The following is a 26,776-nucleotide window of genomic DNA, read 5'->3' on the forward strand; positions in this document are numbered from 1 at the left end:
AAACATTCCCTTTATTTTTTTAGTAGATTACATTTAACACACAGTCACATAATGTGTTTGCTGCTGCTTCTTTTTTTCTTCTCTGCTTCTGCCTGATAGCATACTTCCAGCTTCAAATGGGTTGTGTGGTTGACCGGTCAGTTCATACCTCTGGTGTTTGTAACTTTGAGGTTCTACTGTTGTTTATTTTTACACAGAGTTTTTCCATTCCCTTTACTTTGCAGTGAGAAATCAATGCATATTCCTCTGGTCACCCTCAGTCTGCTGTAGAAAAGGCCAGTGCATTTGCCTAGCTTCACAGATCACATTGGGATTGGTGTCGGCAAGAATTTGCTCTGTGGATAAAGGTGGCTGTGATGCCCCGTACATGTGCCGTTGTTGGCAAAGTTTGAGGTTTCAGTGTTTGGGCTTCCATTGTGTAGCAAACTCTTCCTTCACAGCCAACATATAAACAGTTCCTGGACAGAAGGCTTTGTCATGCTGACATTGAAGTTACTGTGACCTGCCCCCAGCCTTGTAGAAAGAGATTAAAAAATGCTGGGTTTTTAAAAACAAATCCTAAACTGTCATCCCTAAGCCTGGAAATTACAAATTCAGGTTCTACTTTAAAGTCAGTTGAACAAGGATTGGAAATCAGAGAAATGTGCAAACCCAAACTGTCTGGACCCTGTAGTACCACCCTGGGAACAACCTGAGATCCTGGAAAACACTGTTGGTGATTAAGTCCCTCCCCGCCTCACCAGCTTTGCTTGTAAAAAGCAGAGATGGAGCCTAGCAAGCAACCTCATTTTTGCCAGTGGAAGATGAAAAGTTGGGTAAGGGCAGCAGCACTTCCCTAAAGGAAGATCCCTGGTACCTGCGCCCAGAGGACTGGAGCACAATGGATCCACATGTCAGGCCCTATAAAACACGGATGGGGGTTGGACCAGCTGGCTGCCCTCAGAAGAAAACGGAGGGGAGGGGAAAGCTCACCATCATCACCCAAAATTCTAAGGGTGCGGGAGAGAAGGAGCCATGGAGGCCACTGGGGAGCTGGATGAGGTGTGGGGCCATGAGGCTGTAGAGCAGTAGGACAACAGGGTGAAGAGGGGATTAAGTGAAGTCCGTGTCAACTGCGGTTTGAGGAAGGCTGAGGGGAATTAAGGCCACTCTGGAGTTGCAGAGGGTTGGTGGGAATTCAGAGCCATATGGGGTTTGGTGAATAAGGGCTTGTGGCCGGGTCAGCCTTTGCAGCAACCCCTTGTGGTCCACCATGGTACAATTCACCATGCTTCTGTTTCCCTTCAAGATCTTCAATGGTCAGCTGCTACCTCTAATGTGACCCGGTCTGTGGTGACTTAACATCCCAGTTAAGTCTCACACCAAAGTTCTGCCTCTTCCAGGATAGCCAAGTTCCAACACACATAACACAAAACCAAAAGGGTGAGTTGTCCATCCCAGCCTATGGCTGGACCAAGCCCTTCTATTTGCTCTGTCTTTTCTACTTAACCCACACGTGGCCTCCCTGTTTCAGGCTGCTGTTCCCTCAAGGAGGCCCTGATCTGCAGCAGTCTGACCCAGCTTCCTGGCTCCAGACAGGTTTCTCTCACTGAGGCCTGGTCTACACTAGGACTTTAATTCGAATTTAGCAGCATTAATTCGAATTAACCGCGCACCCGTCCACACCAGGAAGCCATTTAATTCGACCTAGAGGGCTCTTTAGTTCGAATTCGGTACTCCACCCCGATGAGGGGAGTAGCGCTACATTCGACATGGCTATGTCGAATTAGGCTAGGTGTGGATGCAAGTCGAACTTAGTAGCTCCAGGAGCTATCCCACAGTGCACCACTCTGTTGACGCTCTGGACAGCAGTCCGAGCTCAGATGTTCTGATCAGCCATGCAGGAAAAGCCCCGGGAACATTTGAATTCCTTTTCCTGTCTGGCCAGTTTGAATCTCAATTCCTGGTTGGACATCGTGGCGAGCTCAGCAGCACTGGCAGTGATGCAGAGCTCTCCAGCAGAGGAGTCCATGCCATCTCAGAGTAGAAAGAGGGCCCCAGCATGGACTGACCGGGAAGTCTTGGATCTGATCGCTGTGTGGGGTGATGAGTCTGTGCTTTCGGAGCTGCGCTCCAAAAAAAGGAACGCAAAGACCTACAAGAAGGTCTCCAAAGCCATGGCACTCAGAGGATACAGCCGGGATGCAACGCAGTGCCGCGTGAAAATCAAGGACCTGAGACAAGGCTACCAAAAAATCAAAGCGGCAAACGGACGCTCCGGAGCCCAGCCCCAGACATGCCGCTTCTACGAGACACTGCATGCCATTCTCGGTGGGTCTGCCACCAGTGCCCCACCAGTGACCATGGACTCAGAGGATGGGATAGTGTCGACGGGCAGTTTCTCGGCGATGTTCACCGATGGGGAAGATGAGGAAGGGTTTGTGGAGGACGAGGCAGGCGACAGCGCTTACAATACTGCTTTCCCCGACAGCCAGGATCTCTTCATCACCCTCACAGAGATCCCCTACCAACCCTCCCCGGCCGTTAACCCGGACTCTGAATCAGGGGAAGGATCAGTCGGTAAGTGCTATAAACATGTAAACATTTATTTTTTAAAAAACAGGACTAAAAACTATATGAAAAGAAGGTCAATACATATAGGGATCGAGCAGAAATCCTCTTGGGACAGTTCCATGAAGCTCTTGTAGAGGTACTCTAAAAGCCTCCGCAGGAGGTTCCTGGGGAGAGGTGCCTTATTGGGTGCTCCGTGGAAGCACACTCTTCCGCGCCAGGCCATCCTGAGGTATAGTGGGAGCATTGCCACGACCAGCATGGCAGCATAGGGCCCTGGTCTGTGCAGGGATTCACGCAGCATGCGCTCTCTGTCTCTCCTAGTGACCCGCCTCAGGGTGATCTCGCTCGGCGACTGCTGCATCTAATTAGGGGAATTACTGTAATGTTACTATTGTGAATGCTTGACTTTTCCTTTGCATAACAATGACCGTCGTTTAACAGCCACGTGGTGGAGGCTGCAGAGGAAAAGCATACAGGGATCTTTCCCTGGGACAGCCGCGAGGGGCTCGAATACGGTCAGACTTTATGCTTTCCAGATTGCCTGCAGCAGGAGGGCAGTGCTATCCATTAACTGTTAAGCAGCCTAAAGTTTACGGCTTACCAGGCCTGGCTGCTACACGGATTCTGCTGTCCTGCCCCGCTTGTCCGATCTCCAGTGCAAGACCCCAGGCAATGAAAGCGAATGCCGAAAATTCGAACTTGTCCTGAGAGCACATGAGATTAGGTGCCCTGTATGGTCTTGTTCACAGAAACTGAGTAGACTGTGTTCAGTGTTCGCAAACATGTATCTTTGCAAGGAAATCACTTCCTTTTTCCCATCACACAGCTGCGGCTCTTTCCCGAACTGCCCCGGCATCCCCCTCACAGAGGCTGGCGCAGATTAGGCGGCGAAAGAAAAAGACTCGGGACGAGATGTTCGCTGAACTGATGGCCTGCTCCAGAGCCGAGGCGGCCCAGCAGAGCCAGTGGAGGGAGACCCTCTCTCAGCAGCAGCGCTCACACAGCGAACGGGAGGACAGGTGGCGGCAGGAAGACCAGCAGGCGACTCAAATGCTGCTTGGACTAATGAGGGAGCAAACGGACACGCTCCGGCGCCTTGTGGATGTTCTGCAGGACCGCAGGCAGGAGCAGAGAGCCCCCCTGCACTGTATCTGCAACCGCCCTCCCCCGCCACAAAGTCCTGTCCCCCCCTCACCCAAAATCACAAGAAGGAGGGGCGCTAGGGACCGTGAAAACTGTCACTCCACCCCAGCACAGTGCTCATGTACCAAACAGCTCTCATTCCCTAAAGTATGAGAATTGCTTCCCTTCCTGGCTCACCCGATCCCAAATCCCAGTTTCATCCCCCAACTGTGTAGTTGAGTATTAAAAATAGTTTGCTGTTCATTACTGTTTCCGTCTTGTTTCTTTGCAGAAGACTGTGTGTGAAGGGGGGGGAGGGGTTTGTTAATTGCATAGGACAGCCACCATTACCAGGGTACGGACATGGGGGCAGGATCAACAGCAGGTCACACACAGAGTGCAGACACTAGGCACCCGGGTCACTCTGGGAGGTGTCTGCTGCCCCAGGTCAGTCTGGGAGGTGTATGCTGCCCCAGGGTCCGAGCGCCTGGCATCCACAAATGGCAAGGCAGGCTGCCCTTACCATGCCCTTCCACCCTAGCCATGAACCTCTCCGATGCCCTGAGCCCCAGCCAGAGCCATCATCCCCCTACAGCTACTCACCCTTCCCACACACCCCTCACCCCTTCCTGCAAACCCACCCCTTCCTGCACACCCTCCTGTAACCGTCCTCCCCCCAGAGACCGCTGTAGGAGCAGGAGCCTGTCAGTCCTCGAGTGTAGAAGCGGTCTGTACATCACTGCACACCGTACCCACCACAGTCTGCGTCCCTGTTTGAACCCTTGAACGCGAATTCGTTAGTAAAGAAAACTTTGTTAATTAAAAATGTTCCAATAACTTTATTTTTAAGCGTCTGTTGGAAGGGGGGAAACCTGGTGAACGGGGTATGTAACCGCTGAAAAAAGTGAATAGTAACTGAAACAGGGGCAGGTTCAGCTTCTCTCTCTGAGGAACCTAGCTTTCAAAGCCTCCCGGATGCACAGCACTTCCCGCTGGGCTCTTCTAATGGCACGGGTGTCTGGCTGAGCGTAATCAGCAGCCAGGCGATTTGCCTCAACCTCCCATCCCGCCATAAAGGTCTCCCCCTTGCTCTCACAGAGATTGTGGAGCACACAGCAAGCTGCAATAACAATGGGGATATTGGTTTCGCTGAGATCCGAGCGAGTCAGTAAGCTCCTCCATCTCCCCTTGAGACGTCCGAAAGCACACTCCACCACCATTCTGCACTTGCTCAGCCGGTAGTTGAAGAGTTCCTTCTCTCTGTCCAAGGCGCCTGTATAGGGCTTCATGAGCCAGGGCATTAGCGGGTAGGCTGGGTCCCCGAGGATCACTGTAGGCATCTCCACATCCCCAACACTTATTTTGTGGTCTGGGAAGAAACTACCTTCCTGCAGGCGTCTAAACAGACCAGAGTTCCTGAACACACGCGCGTCATGAACCTTGCCCGGCCACCCGACGTAGATGTTGGTAAAACGTCCCCTATGGTCCACCAGTGCTTGCAGCACCATTGAAAAGTAGCCCTTTCGGTTAATGTACTGGCTGGCCTGGTGGGCCGGTCCCAGGATAGGGATGTGAGTGCCATCTATAGCCCCACCGCAGTTTGGGAATCCCATCGCGGCAAAGCCATCTATGACGACCTGGACGTTTCCCAGGGTCACTACCTTTGAGAGCAGTAGGTCAATGATTGCGTGGGCTACTTGCATCACAGCAACCCCCACGGTAGATTTGCCCACGCCAAAGTGGTTCGCTACTGACCGGTAGCTGTCTGGCGTGGCAAGTTTCCAGAGGGCTATGGCCACTCGCTTCTGCACAGTCAGGGCTGCTCGCATCCGGGTGTCCTGGTGCTTCAGGGCAGGGGCCAGCAAGTCACACAGTTCAAGGAAAGTGCCCTTACGCATCCTGAAGTTTCGCAGCCACTGTGATTCATCCCAGACCTGCAGCACTATGTGGTCCCACCAGTCCGTGCTTGTTTCCCGGGCCCAGAATCGCCGTCCCATAGCATGAACGTGACCCATTGCCACCATGATCTCCGCGGCGCGGGATCCCATGCTTTGTGAGAGGTCTGTGCCACTCTGACACTTCATGTCCTCACCATGCTGCCGGAGCCTCCTTGCCCAATTTCTCAGCAGCTGACTGTGGAAGAGGTGGACGATAAGGTGCGAGGAGTTGACAACGGTCATAAGTGCAGCGATGATCGCAGCGGGCTCCATGCTCGCAGTGCTGTGGCGTCCGCGCTGTCACTGACCAGAAAAGTGCGGTAACAGATTTCCCGCCGGCGCTTTCAGGGAGAGAGGGCGGGAGTGACGGTTGAATGACGACAGTTACCCAAAACCACCCTCGACACATTTTTCCCCCAGCAGGCATTGGGGGCTCTACCCAGCATTCCAATGGGAAGCAGGGACTGCGGGAACTGTGGGATAGCTGCCCAGAATGCACCACTTCCAATGTCGACGCTTGCCCCGTTAGTGTGGACTCACAAAGTTGAATTAGTGTCCTTAGTGTGGATACACAAATTCGAATTCATAATTTCTGGATTCGACCTAAGTTAAATCGAACTACTCTTGTAGTGTAGACATACCCTGAGTGAGAGCCAGCGAGCTACTCCCTTTCCCAGCCAGCCAGCCACTCAGCTTGGTTCTCTCTTTTTAGCCCCTCACTCTAGGCCTGTCACCTACTCCTGGTGTAGCAAGGTGGGGCTGATTGAACCTACAAGTTGTCAGCCCCTTCTTGGCTGGCGTGTGGGTTGTACACCCCATCACAGGGCCATGTGGTTTTATGGGCCTGGGGAATGCAGGAGAGGAGGGAGGTGGGGGAGGGAGAAGGAAGGTGTGTTATGGGGAAGAACTGTATATGTTTCAAACAATAGCAATTTCTTTTTGTAACTGGGGTAGAGAAATGTCAAATGGTAAAATAAAAGACACGCTGCCAGCTTCCTGACACCCTTTCACCTAAACAACTTGGAAGGGCTGTCATGGCTAGTAATGAAGGTTTCCTGGAGCCAGCTCAATAGCCTCATACTCACACCAGAAATCATCTCCCAGCTCTACTCAGGCAACAGGTGCAACAGGGCTCTTTAGTCTATCAGAGACAGGCATAACAAGAACCAGTGGTGGGAAATTAAAACCAGACAAATTTAAATTAGAAATGAGGAACAAATTTCTAACAGTGAGGGCGGTTAACCATTGGAACAAAGCTACCAAGGGAAGTGGTAGATTCTCCATCTCTTGATGTCTTCAGATCAAGACTGGATGCCTTTCTGGAAGATGCTTTAGTTAAACCCAAGTTACTGGGCTCAGTGCAGGGGTAACTGGGTGAAATGTAATGGTCTGTGTTATACATGAGGTCAGAGTAGATGATGTAATGGTACCGTCTGGCCTTACAATCTATGAGTCCATGAATTTCTGTAGTGGATTTATAGCCTCCTCCCTTTTGGAGACCAACTTTTTCCCCCCCAACATGGAATTACTTTAAGCCATTGGGGCCTGGAAACACAAAATGATATTCCATTTAATTCTTTTCCGCACGTCTATTCCCTAGTCCTTAGCCACTGTCGTCCATGGCTATGTCACCTTTCTGTTGGACTGCCACAACTCACTCTCTCTTGGGATGGTCTAAGCGTCCCATTCAGAAGGCAGCAGATCAATCCTTAATCTACAACGACCAAAGTGAGCATATCACTCTGTCTGATGCTCCAGCAACTCATCTGGCTTCCCATTCCCCATCCCCCAAAATTCAAAGTCCTGGTACTAATTTGCAATGCCAGAAATTGGTCCCAATCTGGCATGTGCACTAGAAAACTCCATGTTGCAATTTGCAGCAGTGTGACTGAACTGGAAGCTACAACGATGCAGTGCAGCCACATTAGCCATTTTCTTTTGTATGCACACAATGCACTATGTCCACAAACAGCACGCTCTGCAAGTGCTGCAGGCCTGTGGATTGTTGCATCTGACCCACACTTCTTAACACAGCTCCCTGAACCAGGAGCATAACATCTATGGTTTACAGTGTATGTTCTCACTTCAGTTTTTTAGTTTGCGGCATTGCTCCTTTAAATGGTTCTGTCCTGCCCTAAAATCTGCACATATGTTGTGAATGGAATATCCTCTCACTTGCAGAAGATGTGATGGGGTCAGCAGCTCCCACTGCCCTCTGCCATGATGCTTGTGGGCCTGCAGGGCCAGGATGTATCATGAAGAGCACCAGCAGCTGTGGGTGTCTGTGCTCGTGAGGGGCTGGATTTTAGTCATTTGTTCAGTTGTTTTGATTGTTTTGTTATGTTTTCAGATCTCGTTTTGTGGTTTGTTTTGGAGCTCAACTAGCTGTTCCCTTGCAGGTAGCTCTTTGGGAGCTTGAGATGACCGTGCTCTGGGCTCAGAGGGAGAATATCACTCAGGGCCCCTCCTCCATGTAGCCCAGAGACTTCGGAGTTCTTCCTCACCTCCTGTTGTGGAGTCCCTGGGGTACGTGCAGCTTCCCGGGGGGAGGATGGGAGCAAGGAGAACCACGGGAAAATACATGGAGTTACTTGGAGGTGTGGGAGTGCAGAGGGTAGTGCTCGTCTGGCTGTTAATTCATTAGTTCATTATCCTGCTCGGCGTTCTTATTTGCAGATCTCAGCAGTATGGAAGTTGCTGCTGAGGCAGTGAACACACCATGCAATGTGTACGAATGTATGTGCACCATGCACCAGGAGAATGTCACTATCTGCTGCTTTTCCCTTTTATGGTTTTCAGAAGAATCCTCAAGGGACCAAATAAAACCAAGATTTCTGTTTTAAAGTTGAAATTCAGATGTTGTATTTCTGGCATTGCTAACCTGGGTGGGGAAGTGGGGGAAATGTTTGGGGCCAGACAGAGCAAAGACGGGACAGTCTCCGGCCAGTCTCCCTTCATATGCTCTGGGGCTGGCATGCAGCAGGGGTACAAGTAGCAGAGCTGGGTGGAACTTGGAAACAATTTTCTGTTGCTAATTTTGCATCACCTTTTGTTAATTCATCCACATTATGAAATCGCCTGCTTAGCTTCAGTGAGCAGCTTGTCACGATGATGCCAGTACTCTGAGCTATCCGAGCTGTCCGGGGCATTGTCGGATTGCACTGGGAATATTTATTGCCCCACTGCAGCTGCTCTGCCAGTGCTTGTGCTGAATCAGTGGAGAGAGACATGGTAGGTGACAATATGTCATTGCATTCTATTAAAATCCAAAGGTGATGTGATCTCTTGTGCATCGCTGTAAGTACGTGGCTGTGCAGTGTTACAGGTGTGTTAGGAAGATGTGCTGCTGCTGGTAAGGTCAAAGTTCTCTAGCACAGACATAGTCTCAAACCGCTCATCCACCAGCACCCTGCAGAAGAGCTGTGCTCACAGGGACAATCCAACTAGAGGAGCCCAGGCTCAGACTCTTGGGCATTGGGACAGAGAACTCTCAACAGCTAGAGCCCTGCAGTAGAACTCCTTGTCAGAGGGGATCAGACTGAGTCCTGGCCTGGCCATGGTCAAAGCAAAATGCAAGATCATCTCTTTGCTAAAGACTTTCCCAGGAACAACTCCAGGATCAGCACAGAATCATGGAGTGTAGGACTGGAAGGGATCTCAATAGGTCATTTAGTCCAGTCCCCTGGACTCAAGGCAGGACTAAGGAATAACTAGACCAACTAGCATGAGATGGAGATGGTGTAGTAAGAGGAGAGAGAAAGAAGAAGGAAGGGAGTTGAAGGGTGGAGCAGAGAGAGAGAGAAAGAAAGAAATCAATCCCCTCCCAAAAAACCATACCTGTGAGTCAGGGAGAAATGAAATCCAATATGGTACAAAAATGTTAAATAAATAGGTATGTTCAGGGCTTAGATACCCTGGTGACAGGTAGGACTGGACAAATAGTTTATTATTTGGTTCAGTGCCTGAGCTCAATAATATGAAATAAATATTTTATCTGGGTTCACTTGAAACAGTAAAGTCAATTTTTCCCGATTAAATGAAAACAAAGGAAAAAATTAGTTTGGACTCTAATGAAATGTTTTGTGCTACCCTAAACAAAATTATTAGTTTTCAGGTTTTGTTTTTGTTTAACTCTATTTTTTTTAAATTAAACTTAGCTAATTTTTCCTAACAAAACATCATTTTGACACAAACTTTGAAATTTTGGTTCAAAAATGTCTAAACTAAATATTTTGACTTTTTTGGAAACTTTCCCCCCATTTTTATTCAGTCAAAACCATTCATCAGATATGACCTGAATTTGTGAACAGTTTCAGTTGACCCGAAACTGCTTTATTTGCCAAATCAACTATTCACCGTGTAAATTTCACCCAGCTCTAGTGACAGGCACCTTAGAAATATCTAGGATTAAAATACCTTAGCTTCTCTCTCCTACTTCCTGAGTCTTTCCTGATCTCAAAAATTTCCCCTGGCCACACTACTTACCCCTGTCTCTCAGGCTCATCTGTGGGTAAGGTAATTGGGTTAACTGTCATTGCAGCACTAGGCTGACTAAGCCAACCCCACATGTATTAACTGCAAATTTAAACACAATCCTCAGAAGTTACACAATTCTATGTGGTCACTGTACCAACCATGGTGAAGAGCTGCACTGTTGTAGAATTTCTGGGATAGCAGCAGTAATAAGGGGATTTTAAAAAGAAAGAATAGTTACTTACTCTAGTTTCTTTAATTTACAGTTTGGATCCTTCAGTGCTTGACAGAGCAGGTAAATAGACGAATGCTGTGGCTTACTCTGACGTTGCTTCCTTAAAAAGGAGAAAATAGAAATGTTCTATATTGCTCTCTGAAGACAGATTTTAATTCTATTTCCTGAACATTGAAATAGCCTCTTGGACAGTGTGATACGGTGCATATAGATTATTCTGCAGTTAGTTAGTTGTAAGTCCCCAATTCAAAACTACATCTAGTACTTTGATATGTATTTTAAGTATACGGAGTCAAATAGAAAACATGCGACTAAGATTAATCCATTCATTTTATGAACTTGTGGTACTCTGATTCTCTGAATATTAAAACCAGTTCTAACTACTCACACAAATGGGAATGTCTCCAGAGGTTTTATGCTTGTGTGTCAGGCAGTAACTGCAGTATCATTTCTGGAGATACAGTAGAAATTATCATGTTTATTTAACTAGGAATGTTGTCTTTAATTTGCCCACAAAGCTAAAAACCAAATATAAGGTATTTGCTTAAAATTGTAAATATGACAACTGTTACTCAATAGTGTATAATTAGGGTTATGCTTAGTGAAATTACATCCCTAGGAGGAACCAGAAATGGAGCTTATTGTTTCCTGACAGCAGAATGTGTAAAATGGTACGTTCATTTTAAAAAGCAGCATCTGTATAAGAAATAGTGCTGGATGAATAATTAAACAACTAAAATTCAAGAATTTTAAAGTGAATTTATTTCCACTGTGTTTTATTTTGCACTTTCCAAATAGTCTAGCAAAGGGAATTTGCAGACAGGAATGTTGTTGAAGTAACGCGTTTAAGTCACTGTTACAGAATATTCCTGTGAAAGCAAAATTTGTATTTATAATCCTGAGCATTCATACAAGAAATCTGGTTCTCATATTTATGTTCATCGATTCACAGAACCAAAATATCTATGACCTGTGTGTCCAATCAAAATGAATAATTTAGAAAAAAAAATATTTAAAAAAAATAAAATTGTTTCGATAATTTGTGAAAAAGGCAACATTCATTGAGTGAATTTTTCATTATTATCTGCCCAGCTCTAATAATCAGGTCTTTCTTAAACAGCAGTTGTAGAGGACTCGGGGAGACAGGGTGATAGTTGGAGAGACAAGTGGGGTCACGGGAAGGGTTTTTTATCATGGGGGCAAATAAATCACACATAAATTGCCAAGGAAATGGACCAGAGTTTGAGGGGCAAAACCATGAGGAATGGAAGGGCATTAGGAACAAGGTAGATCAGAAGATAGGATGGGATGGTTGATGGTGTCACTGAGGCAGATGGTGGGTAAAAGGAGAGCAGGCCAAATCCCTGTCTTTTGTCACCCTGTCCAGTCTAGCTTCCTCACCACTGAAGCTTCCATCTTTGTTTTTATTAACCTCACCCTAGCCAGAGTTCAGGTACTCGGTCCTCCCTCTCGTCAACCTCTCCACTGCCTTTAACACCTTTGCCTACTCTCCTCCTCTTGAAACCTCTTCTTCCCTCAACTTTCAGGAGTCTGTTCTCTCCTGCTTCTCCTCCTACCTCTCTCGTCAGCATTTCATGTGCTGCATCCTCTCACCCCCTCCATCTTTCATTGGCACCCCACAGGGCTCCATTCTTGGCCTCTCCTTTTCTCCACCTACACCTTGACACTGGGCAATTTCATTCAAAATGTGGCTTTGACAGTCAAATTTATGATGAAGACTCAGATTATTATAAGGTAATCCAACACCGTGGTGTCCCAGTGCCTTCCACAAGACATCTCCCCTCCATCAGGAAAAAGCGAGGTTATCACTGGGATTATTTTTAAAGAACATGTGTAACGTGACGGTGCTGGTGAGAGCTGGTTCTCGTGGGAAAACTCAGTCAGAGACGTAGGGTTTGTATTTAGTTTTGAGGCAGTGTGTGGGGGGGGGGGCAGGCGGTTCATTCTTATTACATCTTTCTGGATAGAGATCTCTTTAATGTTTTTAATGAAGGAAATACTAATGGAAATTGTGTGATCATGGGAGACTTTAACTTCCCAGATATAGATTGGAGGACAAGTGCTAGTGATAATAATAGGCTCAGATTTTCCTGGATGCAATAGCTGATGGATTCCTTCACCAAGTAGTTGAAGAACAAACAAGAGGGGATGCTATTTTAGATTTGGTTTTGGTGAGTAGTGAGGACCTCATAGAAGAAATGGTTTTAGGGAACAACATTGGTTCGAGCGATCATGAGCTAATTCAGTTCAAACTAAATGGAAGGATAAACAAAAATAGATCTGTGACTAGGGTTTTTGATTTCAAAAGGGCTAACTTTAAAAAACTAAGGAAATTAGTTAGAGAAGTGGATTGGACTGAAGAACTTGTGGATCTAAAGGTGGAGGAGGCCTGGAATTACTTCAAGTCAAAGTTGCAGAAATTATCAGAAGCCTACATCACAAGAAAGGGGGAAAAATTCATAGGCAGGAGTTATAGACCAAGCTGGATGAGCCAGCATCTCAGAGAGGTGATTAAGAAAAAACAGAAAGCCTACAAGGATGGGAGGGATCAGCAAGGAAAGCTACCTTACTGAGGTTAGAACATGTAGGGATAAAATGAGAAAGGCCAAAAGCCATGTAGAGTTGGACCTTGCAAAGGGAATTAAAACCAATAGTAAAAGTTTCTATAGCCATATAAATAAGAAGAAAACAAAGAAAGAAGAAGTGGGACCACTAAACACTGAGGATGGATGGAGGTTAAGGATAATCTAGTAATGGCCCAACATCTAAACAAATACTTTGCCTCAGTCTTTAATGAGGCTAATGAGGAGCTTAGGGATAATGGTAGGATAACAAATGGGAATGAGGATATGGAGGTAGCTATTACCACATCCGAGGTAGAAGCCAAACTCAAACAGCTTAATGGGACAAAATCAGGGGGCCCAGATGATCTTCATCCAATAATATTAAAGGATCTGGCACATGAAATTGCAAGCCCATTAGCAAAAATTTTAATGAATCTGTAAACTCAGGGATTGTACCATATGACTGGAGAATTGCTAACATAGTTCCTATTTTTAAGAAAGGGGAAAAAAAAGTGATACAGGTAACTACAGGCCTCTTAGTTTGACATCTGTAGTATGTAAGGTCTTGGAAAAATTTTTGAAAGAGAAAGTTGTTAAGGTCATTGAGGTCAAATGTAATTGGGACAAAATACAACATGGTTTTACAAAAGGTAGATTGTGCCAAACCAACCTGATCTCCTTCTTTGAGAAGGTAACAGATTTTTTAGACAAAGGAAATGGAGTGGATCTAATTTACCTCAATTTCAGTAAGGCATTTGATATGGTTCCACATGGGGAATTATTAGCTAAATTGGAAAAGATGGGGATCAATATGAAAACTGAAAGGTGGATAAGGAACTGGTTAAAAGGGAGACTACAACGGGTCATACTGAAAGATGAACTGTCAGGCTGGAAGGAGGTTGCTAGTGGAGTTCCTCAGGGATCAGTTTTGGGACCAATCTTACTTAATCTTTTTATTACTGACCTTGGCACAAAAAGCAGGAATGTGCTAATAAAGTTTGTGGATGGCACAAAGCTGGGAGGTATTGCCAATAGAGAGATGTAGATGACCTTGTAAACTGGAGTAATAGTAATAGGATGAAATTTAATAGTGAAAAGTGCATTTAGGGATTAATAACAAGAATTTTTGTATTAAACTGGGGACGCGTCACTTGGAAGTAACAGAGGAGAAGGACCTTGGAGTAGTGGTTGATCACAGGATGACTATGAACCACCAATGTGATATGGCCGTGAAAAAAAACTTGGGTCTTGGGATGCATCAGGCAAGGTATTTCCAGTAGAGATAAGGAGGTGTTAGTACCGTTATACAAGGCACTGGTGAGACCTCATCTGGAATATTGTGTGCAATTCCGGTCTCCCATGTTTAAACTGGAACAGGTACAGAGAAGGGCTACTAGGATGATCTGAGGAATGGAAAACCTGTCTTATGAAAGGAGACTCAAAGAGCTTGGCTTGTTTAGCCTAACCAAAAGAAGGTTGTGAGGAGATGTGATTGCTCTCTATAAATATATCAGAGGGATAAATACCAGGGAGGGAGAAGAATTATTTAAGCTCAGTACCAATATGGACTCAAGAACAAATGGATATAAACTGGTCATCAGGAAGTTTAGACTTGAAATTAGATGAAGGTTTCTAACCATCAGTCGAGTGAAGTTCTGGAACAGCCTTCCAAGGGGAGTAGTGAGGGCAAAAGACATATCTGGCTTCAAGACTAAGCTTGATAAATTTATGGAGGGGATGGTATGATGGGATAGCCTAATTTTGGCAATTAATTGATTTTTGACTATTAGCAGTAAATATGCCCAATGGCCTGTGATGGGATGTTAGATGGGGTGGGATCTGAGTTACGACAGAGAATTCTTTCCTGGGTGTCTGGCTGGTGAGTCTTGCCCACATGCTCAGGGTTTCGTTGATCACCATATTTGGGGTCGGGAAGGAATTTTCATCCAGGGCAGATTGGCAGAGACCCTGGGTTTTTTTTGCCTTCCTCTGGAGCATCGGTCACGGGTCATTTGCTGGAGGATTCTCTGCACCTTTAAGTCTTTACACCACGATTTGAGGACTTGAATAGCTCAGACATAGGTCAGGGGTTTGTTACAGGACTGGGTGGGTGAGATTCTGTGGCCTGCGTTGTGTAGGAGGTCAGACTAGACAATCATAATGGTCCCTTCTGACCTTAAAGTCTATGATTCTATGATTCTACATTGGGCAGTGAGTTCCACCATTGTGGCCCCACAGCTGTGACAACTTAGTCTCCTGCAGAGACGAGTCTTTCCTTCCTTGTCAACAGATTGCTTTTTCTTGTGGAATAAAGCCACCAGGCCAAGTCACTGTCATGGAGGGACTGGAGCTCTCTCTCTCTCGCTCTCAGCTGGGGTCAGCACTATATAATGCTTTGAAAAGAGTCAGTTCAACCACGTTTAACTCGACTCGGGTCAATAGGGAGCCAGGTCATAACTCCATTACTCCTCTGCAATAGCCTTCTTCAGATCCCGCCTTAAAACTCACCTCTGCTGTGAATCCTGCAAAACACTTGACAATGGTTGGGCAGCTGGTGCACATGACTCCTGCTTACTAACTTCTGCCCATTAGACTAAATGTGATCATTTACTAGTTAGTGCATCACATGGTGGTAAGTTTGTGAAGTGGGAGCTGAAACTGACCAATCTCAATTCATTCTGGGGCCACCAACATCCTATTAGCGGGGAATCCCTAGCACTAGGCTGTTGGGTTTCAGGATTGTTAGACTAGGTTCTCTTCCTTGCTCTGGGAGGAGTCTACGCTCAGCTGGTTAGAGACAGCAGAGCCATTGCAACCCTCCTGCTTGGGTTGTCTTCAGTAGAACTGGCTAGAAAATGTTCAACAAACATTCCTTAATACCTCTGGGGAGAGGAAGAGAGATATCTCATCGCAGAATGGCTAATAACCCTATGGTTAGTGTTTTTCTCTCTGTTGGAGCTATTCCACTTTGTGCAAATCCTTAAGTATTCATTGGGCCAGAGAGAACAAGACTGATTCTGTAACTGGGTAGTTAGGACACTGACCTGAAATGTGAGAGATCAGGGTCAGATCTGTTTCCTGCCTGATTTGGCCAGCGCTGATCTGCAGGGAGTGGTCCTGGGCTGTCAACCTCAACACATGAGCATCTGTCACTTGATTTAAAGGACCATTCCCATGAGTACAGAGGCTATTAGAGATCTGTGAACTGCTCGCTCTATGATCTAGTCCAGAGGTGGGCAAACTACGGCCCGTGGGCCACATCCGGCCTGCGGGACCATCCTGCCCGGCCCCTGAGCTCCTGGCCGGGACGCTAGACCTCAGCCCCTCCCTCGCTGTCCTCCGTCCCCCGCAGCCTCAGTGCGCTGCAAGCGCTCTGGCCTGCCACTCCTGCTGGGCAGCGCAGTGGTGTGGTTGCAGGCTCCTGCTGCTCTGAGTGGCATGGTAAGGGGGTAGGGGGGTTAGATAAGGGGTAGGGGGTCCCGGGGGGCAGTCAGGGGACAGGGAGAATGGGGCAGTTAGATGGGGTGGAGGTTGGTGGGGGCAGTCAGGGAACTGGGAACAGGGAGGGTTGGATAGGCTTGGGGGCTGTCAGGGGGCGGGGATGTTGATGGGGTCAGGGCAGTCAGGAGACAGGGAGCAGGGGGGGTTGGCTAGGGGGTGGAGTCCCAGGGGGGTGGTTAGAGATGGGGTGGTCAGGGGACAAGGAGTGGGGGGGTGTTTGATGGGTCAGGGGTTCTGAGGGGGGTGGGAAGTGGGAGGGGGCAGATAGGGGGCAGGGGCCAGGCTGTTTGAGGAGGTACAGCCTTCCCTATCCGGCCCTCCATACAGTTTTGGAACCCCGATATGACCCTCCGGCCAAAAAGTTTGCCCACCTCTAATCTACTAGACAGGAACAAAGAGCCACTCTGTCTGAATGTATTGATATTTTGGCTTTTTTCACCTTATAGGCAGGTTGGCAAAATGAATGAGGCTTAGATCCATGCTATTAGAGGCCTGGGTTCTATCCTCGGCTCTGTTGATGTGAACTTGCCAATCGCTCTGTTATCTTGGCTGTAAAATGGGTAGGTGATAGTTATACCTCCCCTAAGGCAGGGTTTTGAGGCCTATGTTAATAAGGGATGAAAAAGGCAGAGAAATATCAAGAGCAGCCAAGAAACAGCTGGAATTAGAACTCACAAGCTTTTAGCTGGTACCTCAATGCACCATCTGCTAAGCTACTCACTACTGTGGAATCTTCCCTCACCCAGAAAAAAACAAAAAAACCTCTACACTCTCTGCATGACATTGCACTGGTTATGTGGAAGATTGCACTGGTTATGTCTTGCAAGATGTGCGCGGCGTGGTAGGTCGGGTTAGGATTGTTTTTGGAGACCTGCCAAGCAGTTGTTAATAGCGACACTGAGACACACCACCAATTATTGAATGCACCTTTTTTTTTTGTTAAAATCCAATTATACTGATAGGAAGAAGCTTCTGAAATATTTTTAAGATCCTATGTACTACTGATTTTTTTAAATGATAATTTTAGTTTTATCCACATGCAGCAAATTGTGGTGAAGAGTTCTAGCGAAAACAATTGTTCTTTGTTATTTTAAAGTGCTGCAGCATAGTTTGGTGGTGAAGACCAGGGCCGGCTCCAGACCCCAGCGCGCCAAGCGCTCTTGGGGCGGCATTTTGCCGGGAGGGCGGCAGGCGACTCCGGTGGACCACCCGCAGGCATGCCTGCGGAGGGTCCGCTGGTCCCGTGGCTTTGGTGAACCTCCCGCAGGCATGCCTGCTGGAGGTCCACCAGAGCCGTGGGACCAGCGGACCCTCCGCAGGCATGTCTGCAAGAAGTCCCCTGGAGCCATGGGACCGGCGACCACCAGAGCGCCCCGCGTGGCGTGCCGCCCTGCTTGGGGCGGCGGAATTCCTAGAGCTGCTCCTGGTGAAGACACCTGTTTTCTGGTTGCAGCTAGGGCTGGTTGAAACTCAGAATTTTGTGGGAAATTTCAAGTTTGGTTTTGTTCTGAATTTTATTTGATCAGCGAACTGTTCAAACACACTGCCTTCTACACACAACAGCACGGTAAAACTACATGCTGATTTTCAGTTGAGGCCTGATCAACACACAATTTTATTACTGCTATAACTATTTTGGTTAGGAGACAAATTTTTACCAAAATGTTTGGACTAGTACAATCTCTAGGGTGGATGCAATTTTACTACTATAAAGGTGCCTTAGTTGTACACCGGGGATGTGGAAGCTTGTTTTGTTTCCTAGTGATTTCCTCATCATGGAAGGTCTCAGTGAGCAGCTCTCAACTGTTCTTGTACAATTGTTGACACAAAGCAGGTTTCCCTCCCCCGCTCTTTTGTCTCACCCCTTTCATATCTGTACACAAAACAGTACAGCAAACATTTCAGTCATTGAGAGGATAGAGCAGACCAAACAATCACGCTTTTTTTTAAAAAGGTCATTTTTTTCAGTAGTGTGATAACTGTATCATTAGCTTACAGTAACAGTAGAATTGGTCTCAGGTGGATCATTCAGCCAATTAGTAGTTATCAAGACAGAGGGAAAGCAACATTTAATCTGTTAAAGAAACTACAGATTTTTCAGCTCAGATAATACTTACTGATGTAGCCACTTTTGTCGTCTTGGGAGTTCTTCCTCATGGTCTTCTAAACTAAATGTACAGTCATATATACAAAGTGACTCCAGACTACGACAATGCTTTACACAGAATGAAAGAGCCCTTTGATCCATCTGGGTAAATTTATTTTGATTTAATTTCAGTTCAGTGAAGTGATCCAATGCATTAACTGCAAAATCTTCTTCATACATCTCATACACACAGTGAAACAACTCAAGCTGATAACTTTGATAAATCCCCTCATGAACACAGGGCAAGGTTAAATCTGTTTGTTGGTTTGCTTGAACCCACTTCAGTAAATCTGCCTTAATTTTAGGTGAAAGTTTACACCCAAATTTTTCCTGCAGGTCCTTCATTCTTTCTTCATTTAAGAACCCAAACAGGAATCGCACTGTTAACATTAAATAATTTTTAGAGTTTCTATAGTTTTCTAACAACGTTTTCACATCTTTCTTGGGAATCCCTGAATCTATTGTTTCATCTTCCTCCAGGACATATAACAAAGCTGCAAAAAATTCCTGAAAGCTTAAGTGAATGAAGCTGTAGAGACATTCACAGTCAGTTTCTTTTTGAAAAATATTCTCATTCAAAAAGAGAGGGAGAGAGTTTTCTCGATCTAAGCCAAACTTCTTGATTTCTTCTTCCTCAAACAGTATCTTTTGTTTCCAGATTCCATCAGCAGCCAAAGAGCAAAGTCCCCTCAGATTTCCATATAAGTGTTGCTTTGTATTGTTGCTGAGAGGCTTGACTAAACTGGAAAGATAGAGCATATACACTCCAGTGACTGTTTTTGAAGTTTGTGTGAGATTCTCACCTTTTTCAAGCTGTTGTTTCAGAACAGTGCAGATGATCCAACATACAAAGGGGACAAAGCACATGGTGAAAAGAATTTCATTTGCTTTCACAAATCGTAAAGCTTGTCTTGCTTGGTTTTCATTTCCAAAGAACTTGTGGAAATATTCCTCCCGCTCAGCTTCGGAAAACCCCAGGATCTCTGCATAACGTGAGCATTCCAAACATTGCCCGAGTTTCTCCAGAGCAGCTGGTCTTGTAGTGATCATCAGGTAGGACTCAGGAAGAACTGTTCTCCTAAATAAACTGCTCAGGAGGATTTCCATTGGCTTCTTCTCCCAGGGGTCAGTGCACAGATTATCTTTAGGCTGATCAAAGGAAAATCTCAATTCATCAAACCCATCTATTATGAACAGGAGTTTTTCTGGATTCACTAGAATGTGGTTAACTGGTGCATTTGTATTAAGCCAACTTTTAAAAATCATGTCAGCCACACTTCCCTGCTCATTAAGAAGGTTCATTTCCCTGCAGTTTATGTAGAAAACATAATCAAACTTTTTCTTATAGAGTTCCCCAGCTGCCCAATCGTACATGATCTTTCTTGCAGTCATTGTTTTCCCAATCCCAGCAGCTCCCAGCAGCACAATGACTTGTGGTGTTTGTCCATCTTTATCAGGTTTATAGAGGGTGGCCAGTGTAACTGCAGAACTAGCTCGTTCAGTCATGACTTCTGCATGTCTCCATCCCATGGCCATTATTTCATGTTCTCTCTCCTTTGCCTGACGAGGTCTGTCTACAATAGTGAGGTTTGTGTATCTTCTGTTTAGAATCATATAGTCACCAAAACGACTGTTCATGTCTTTTATTAGCTTGTATTTCTTTTTAATATCTTCTTTATACTTCTTCTTGTAACCTGTATCAGCAACATGAGACATTAGAAATATTGAACTGAAAGTTCAGAAAACAGACAGACTAATCTCTTAAAATAGTTCTACTGTAACAACAATAATGGTTCTTCACATTTATAATGAAACCTTCTTCAAAAAGGATCCTGAAATCACTCAACTATGGGTGAGATCCTGCAGCCCTTATTCAAATACGGTCACCCCACTGAAATTATTCATTTGAGTAAAGACTGTAGGCATCACTTCATCCCCAGTGAAATGCAACCACCTCTCTGGTGAAACCCAGCTACTGTCTGACAGTGCACAGGAACACTACACAACAAGATAGGTCAACAGTGGAAGAGAATATCATATGCAGTTGAAACAATACTGGGAATGTAGATGGAAAGAATGTAACTTCATAAACTAGAATTTGTCAGGACACATGGGTTTACAAGAGAGAGCGTCACAGGATGTTTAATTACCACAATTGAGTACTTCCAGTTACCTTCCTCACTTAAGAGATGGTGCCCCTACACAGGGGCGGCTCTAGACATTTCGCCGCCCCAAGCAGGGCAGCATGCTGCGGGAGGCGCTCTGCCTGTCGCTGGTCCCGCTGCTCTGGTGGACCTCCTGCAGGCGTGCCTGCAGAGGGTCTGCTGGTCCCGCGCGGCCACTGAAGCTGCGTGGGACCAGCGGACCCTCCGCAGGCACGCCTGCGGGAGGTCCACCGGAGCCGTCTGCCGCCCTCCCGGCGACCGGCAGAGCGCCCCCCGCAGCATGCTGCCCCAAGCACGCGCTTGGCGTGCTGGGGTCTGGAGCCGCCCCTGCCCCTACAGCAGAGTGTCCTCCAGCATGAGGCTAGTACATTTGCTCAGTACTAACCCAGAGGGACTCTTTGCACACATCTGTATTGGAAGTTGCCCAAGGTAATAAAAGTCCCACTCAGCCCATTATATAAAATTGTTTGTAAAACAACTGATACAAACTGGATTATTTAAGCTAGAAAAGCAGTACTGAGGGGTCTGCAAGGCTCCTGGTAAAGTCATAGGTTGGCATGACAATGAGCCGAGAGATTCTAGAAATAGGAAAAATGTTTATAATTGAAATCACCAAAGGATTTTGATTGGTTCATTGTAATGGCATGAGGCTGCCACCCCATTTTGTACACAGTTTGTCTGACAGTTGCTAGAAGGAACAGAAGAGCACATGAAATGGAAGGTGCAAACTTCCCTATCATGGCTGCAATTCCTGGGATTGACCATGACACGAAGAGTGGAAAGACAGACAAATTGCTTAGGATGAGAACAAAAGGATTGAACAGAGATCTAGGGACAAAATCAGAAAGGCTAAGGGACAAAATGAGTTACACCTAGTAAAGGACATAGAAAGCAATAAAAGGCTCTATGAATACAACAGGAGCAAGAGAAGGACAAAGAAAAGCACAGGTCCACTGCTTAGCGGGGAAGGAGATCTAATAATGGATGATACCTAGAAGGCTGAGGTGTTTAATGCCTATTTTGCTTCAGTGTTCACTAAATATGTTAATTGTGACCAGATGCTAAGACAATTCTTATTAATAACAAGAGGAAAAACCCAAAAGCCAGAATAGGGAGAGAGCAGGGTAAAGACTACTTAGATAAGTTAGACGCATTCAAGTCAGCAGGGCCTAAAAACTCACCTTAGGATACTTAAGGAACTAGATGAAGCACTCTCTGAACCAATATCTCTGAAAACTCATAGAGGACGGATGAGGTCCCAGTGGGCTGGAGAAGGGCAAATATCTTTTTAATGATGGAACAAAGAACCTGGGGAATTATAGACCGTGTAAACTGTTCATTTTTGTTTCACAGCAATAGTTCTGTGAACGTATCCAACTGAGTAAGCAGGAACTGCTGTCCTTAGGTAACTTCCTGAGTAGCCATCACATACCTTTTGCCGACAACTCTGATGGGTTTTGACTCTGATGAAACTCTGAAAGGGAAATTACACAGTGAAAGAATGTAGAGTGTATTTCAATGCAAGTGTGTTTCTGTTCTGTACAGAGGCAGCAAGTGACAGAATGATGCAATTGCATCCTGTGTTAATGAAGTAATCACCAAGGAGAGCACTGCTACCAGCCGTCAATGTATGAAGTCCAGTTTGGGGAATAGTGTGAAGGGAGCTCAGTTTCTCGGACCTCCCCCTGCCTGGTTCCACTGATGACTAGTCTGCACTTTACATGATGAGCTGGCCACGTGGTCAGAGAAACACAGAACAACTGGCACTGGGACAAACAGTCAATTCAGGAGTGTCTGTGGGGAGAGGGAATCCCTCACAAACACTCATGTTTCAACACAGATTAGGTGAAACAACTAAAGGGTCCATGCAAAGGAGAATTCTGCCCTCAGTCAGGGATGAGCTAGGTGGCCCAGGAGAGCCTGTAAAATGTAGGGAACTAAAACAGACACTAAGGGCAGCCCGAGGGAATTTGTTCATTTGGGATAACTACCATTTGGGGCCTCCCCCGCAACAACCCCTAGCTTCTCACTAGATTCAGTTATTGATAGAATGTAGGATGCTGCCTGGATTAAAAGCCGCACAGGTAACCAGAAATGTTTGCTTAATATTGCCACTCCTTTTGCCAAGCATCTGTGACTAACTTAGGGGAACAAAGAACCCTTTCCCCACCCCTCAATAATTATTATTTTATTACTGAGTTTTGGTAGGATCTAGAGCCCCATTCGGGGGCCCATTGTACTAGGCCCTGTGCACACACATAACATGACTGTCCCGGCCTGACAGAGCTCACAGTCTAAACCAAGGAACTGCCCACTGCATTGCGCTCTGGAGGCTGCCAAACTTTCCCCCGGGGGACTGTCCAGGGGAGTGAATTCCAAAGGCCTCTAGGGAGAGCCCCACTGCCAGCCCCAGAGCTTCCATCCCAGGGACCCCAGGCAGAACCAACCCAGCTGGGCTCCACTGGCACCGTAGGATGCAGGGAAGTGGAACAGGAATGACTGTAACAGGGTTGAGTTTAACTCCATGACTGAGCACATGGAATCTAACACTGCTCCACTACAGACTGGCTCCCCACTGGCACTGGCTCTTACACTCTTGTGGGACACTGCAAAGCAGCCTGGAGCCTCTGGAACTGCAGCTCTGCAGGTTTGCTGGCTCCTTGGCTGTTTATACTGCACTGAATTTGTTTCTTGCATTAAAAGATAGCCTTGGAGATAATAAAGATCCTGCCTGGAACCCCTGGAATGTCTCATGTTGTCAACCAGCTGTTTGGGGATAAAATACTCTGCTGTGACCAGTTACCAGTTACAGATCCTCAATTCTCTGTCCCAGCTCTGGCACAGGTTAGAGCAGCCTGGAGGCTGGTCTTACTTGCACTAGTTGCTAATGGTCACCAAGGAATGATCCTCCAGCTAGGGATGCATTCCAGCTACTCCTCGTCCCCACCTCTCCCTGTCCATGACACTCCCTCTGCACTGCTCTGTTGGCTTTACACCCACTGGGGACTCCCCAACACTGCGGATTTCCTCAGATGCAGAGTTACAGGCGGTCTCTGCTCCCTTTGTGCCAGCTGAGTGGTGAAAAGGGTGTGGAGTAGGTGAGAGAATCTGGGCCACTGTGGGCATCTCTGCTCTGAGTCCCCCTGGCTTCCTGCTTGGATTCAGAATTTGTCATTCCTGCTATCAGCCTGTTTCTCCTGTTCCTGCTGCTGCCGCCCTGGAGCAGATTCTTGGGGCAGACTCCCAGGTTTTACAGTAACTTTAGGTTTCTTACCTTTCTCTCTTTCCCCTCTGAGTTTTGCAGCTGAATCTTGGAGGTTGATCTGAGTGAAAACCTCTATGGTTACATCTACTGCAGCATCTCCACTATAGAATTCCATCAGGAGGTTCTTCGTATCTATCCTGTCGGCATTCTCCAGCCGACCTCGGGGGATGTTACCTTTCCCCTCAAAGTCAGAATGTGACAGTTTGTCTTTAAATCTTTTCAAATCTTCCTGAGAAAGGTTGTCGAGAGCTCGTAAGAGCAAGTCACTGATTCTGCTGCTTTGGTTTCCCATCACTGGGCATCAAGAGAGAAGCTAAAATGCAATGTAAAATCTTGGTGTTAATCATTAATTGGATCATTAATAACAACAATTATTCCCATGTTGAGGAAAGAAGTAAGCTAGTAGTGGGAGAAGGTCACTGGGATTCATAACTCCTCAGTGTTTCTCTCTCACAAATGATTCTTTGTGCTTGTAGCCACATCTGTAAAATGGAGATAATCCTACTGATCTAACGCACAGGGTGAGGTGCAGCTTAGCTAATGTTTGTAAAGCCAAGTGAGGTTTTAGGAAGATAGGGGCTATGGTAATAGTATTTATCAGCCAACTGGGTTTGAAAATAGAGGTGGGACACCCTAATTTAATTAACATTTCAAAAATATAAACCCAGAAAATACAGTCCTGGAATATCAGGTCCTGCATCCTGAGATCCAGCGTTAGCTTGTGAGAACCTCCTGGGTATTTTGAATATCAGAGCAAAGTGAGGTGGAGCAGTGGTAACTTCTGACATATGGTGTGTTCAGTGGTGAGCTGGAGCTGGTTCGCACAAACCGGTTGTTAAATTTAGAAGCTGGTTTAGAACCTGTTGTTAAAGGGGTGGGCAAACTCCGGGCCGTGGGCCACATCCAGCCCGTGGGACCAACCTGTCTGGCCCACCTGAGTTCCCAGCTGGGGAGGCTCCCCCAGCCCCTCCCCTACCTTCTCTGCTCTCGCAGAGCCCGGCGCCAGCACTCTGGACCGCTTCTGGGCAGCTCTGCAGCTCCTGCTGCTTTGAGCAGCATGGTAACGGGGTGGGGCTGTGAGCTCCAGCGGGCCATGCGGCATCCATACACACTGTCCTGAGCAGCATGGTAAGGGGGCCGGACCGGGGCTGGGAGGAGGGGTTTGATAAGGGGCAAGAAGCGGTTGGAGGGGGTGGAGGTTCTGGGGGGGTGGTCAGGGGACGGGGAAGGGTTGGGTAGGCGTGGGCGTTCTGGGGGTCTGTCGGGGTGGTGGTGGATGGGGTCGGGCAGAGGTGAAAGTAAGCCGGTATGCCCCGGTACGGCGTAGTGGCAAGAGCAGGTGCGCCGTACCAGTGCGGCCCAGCTTCCCCAAGCAGCAATTTAAAGGTCCTGGAGCTCCCAGCACCGGCTGGAGCCCCGGGCCCTTTAATTTGCTGCCAGAGCCCTTCTGCTGGAGTCCTGGGATAGTAGCAGTGGGGCTATGGGGGCTATTTAAAGGGACGGGGCTCCCGCTGCCTTTACTGCCCTGGACCCTTTAAATAGCCACCAGAGCCCCGCTGCCACTAACCCAATCTGACAGGTCTCACCACCCACATGTACAAACTACAATTAGCTCAGATTAAAGTTAGCCTATCCCAAGAGAAAATGCAGAAAGTGATGGACTTACTGTTAGTCAGAACGCTCTCATCAACATCATCTGAAGGCCCTGGTTTGATGTGTTTCGCTCCGTCTTCTTTGTGTTCAAACACAGATATATATATATATATATATATATAAACATAGGAAGAGGAACAGGAAACTGTTTGCTCAAAGTTTATTGTGCAATACAAAGAAACTAAAACATCTCCAGCTAAAACTGAACTTCAGCACTTTCTGAATTTCTCTAACAACCCTCATACCACAGCCAGTATGATTTAAAGCCTTCTTAGTCCATGTATGTATACTGTGTTGGTTTTTATTTCTTTTATTGACTTTAGGATTCACCTCTTTGGCTTCAGCAACTTGTTTCTCTGAATAGTGAGGTTATGAACTCCATAGACACGTTCACCACTTTTCCCTTCCCACACACTCCATGTTGGGAGAAAATATCGTAGCAGCTTTAACCAAGACAAGCCACGTATAATAGCGAGCAGCAGACAGAATGGGGACTGGACTTTGCATCATCTTGATACATAAATAGCAGTGATATCAGCAGGAGCTGAGGCTTACATCCTATTCGGGAGTGGGGGAAAGAATCCCTATCTTTAATATTTAAAAAATCATGAAAACAGAACTTTTGACAAAAACGAAGTAAGCAGAATTGGATCTTCATGGACCACAAATATCATAAGTGTCAAAAGTGAGCTTGGAAAGTTTTACGAGTCACTCATACAGTTACTCAGAAGGAAATTGCTGCTTGTTAAATGGAAGAAGGAGGACACGTTTCTGATACATCCAAGTGAAATTCTTAGTCTCTGTTGTCTTTCTGGGGCAATTTTCTTTGAGATCAAATAAGCAGCAACTCTGAGCTCCCATGCTGGCTCACACCCCACCACCTGCCACCATTTGGGGCTTTGTTGCCTCATTTTAAGAATTTCTTGTGGTTTTGTTTTCGTTTGCAGCTGCCAGAAGCCTTTGTCCCAGCGGAGAAGTGGAAACAAGAGGTTCGCTGTTCATTTCAGCAAAGAAGTAAGAAAAATGGGAACCAGAATCCATTGGTCCGACTCCTCTTAGGATGGAAGCAGAGAGATTTCTGCCTGAGGGCAGATCTCAGCTGGTGTAAGTCAGCTTTAGTACTACTGCCAAGGGATGGCCC

At 46.6% G+C, this 26,776-nt stretch overlaps 1 protein-coding gene across 1 annotated transcript in view; it reads right to left on the bottom strand.

Annotated features, from left to right (window-relative positions):
- The window catches only part of LOC123368701 (NACHT, LRR and PYD domains-containing protein 3-like), a 62,844-nt gene extending 37,146 nt beyond the window's left edge, over positions 1-25,698 (bottom strand). The window contains exons 1-5 of the mRNA XM_045013741.1: positions 25,649-25,698; positions 23,992-24,295; positions 22,150-22,191; positions 18,524-20,246; positions 10,331-10,420 (exon numbers count right to left, since the gene is read on the bottom strand). Coding sequence (XP_044869676.1) covers positions 10,331-10,420; positions 18,524-20,246; positions 22,150-22,191; positions 23,992-24,274 — 2,138 coding nt within the window. The 5' untranslated portion in view covers positions 24,275-24,295; positions 25,649-25,698. The remainder of the gene's footprint in view (positions 1-10,330; positions 10,421-18,523; positions 20,247-22,149; positions 22,192-23,991; positions 24,296-25,648) is intronic.
- Positions 25,699-26,776: the final 1,078 nt, after the last annotated feature.

Source organism: Mauremys mutica, chromosome 4, assembly GCF_020497125.1.
Source record: "Mauremys mutica isolate MM-2020 ecotype Southern chromosome 4, ASM2049712v1, whole genome shotgun sequence".
In the NCBI taxonomy this organism is placed as follows: domain Eukaryota; kingdom Metazoa; phylum Chordata; order Testudines; family Geoemydidae; genus Mauremys; species Mauremys mutica.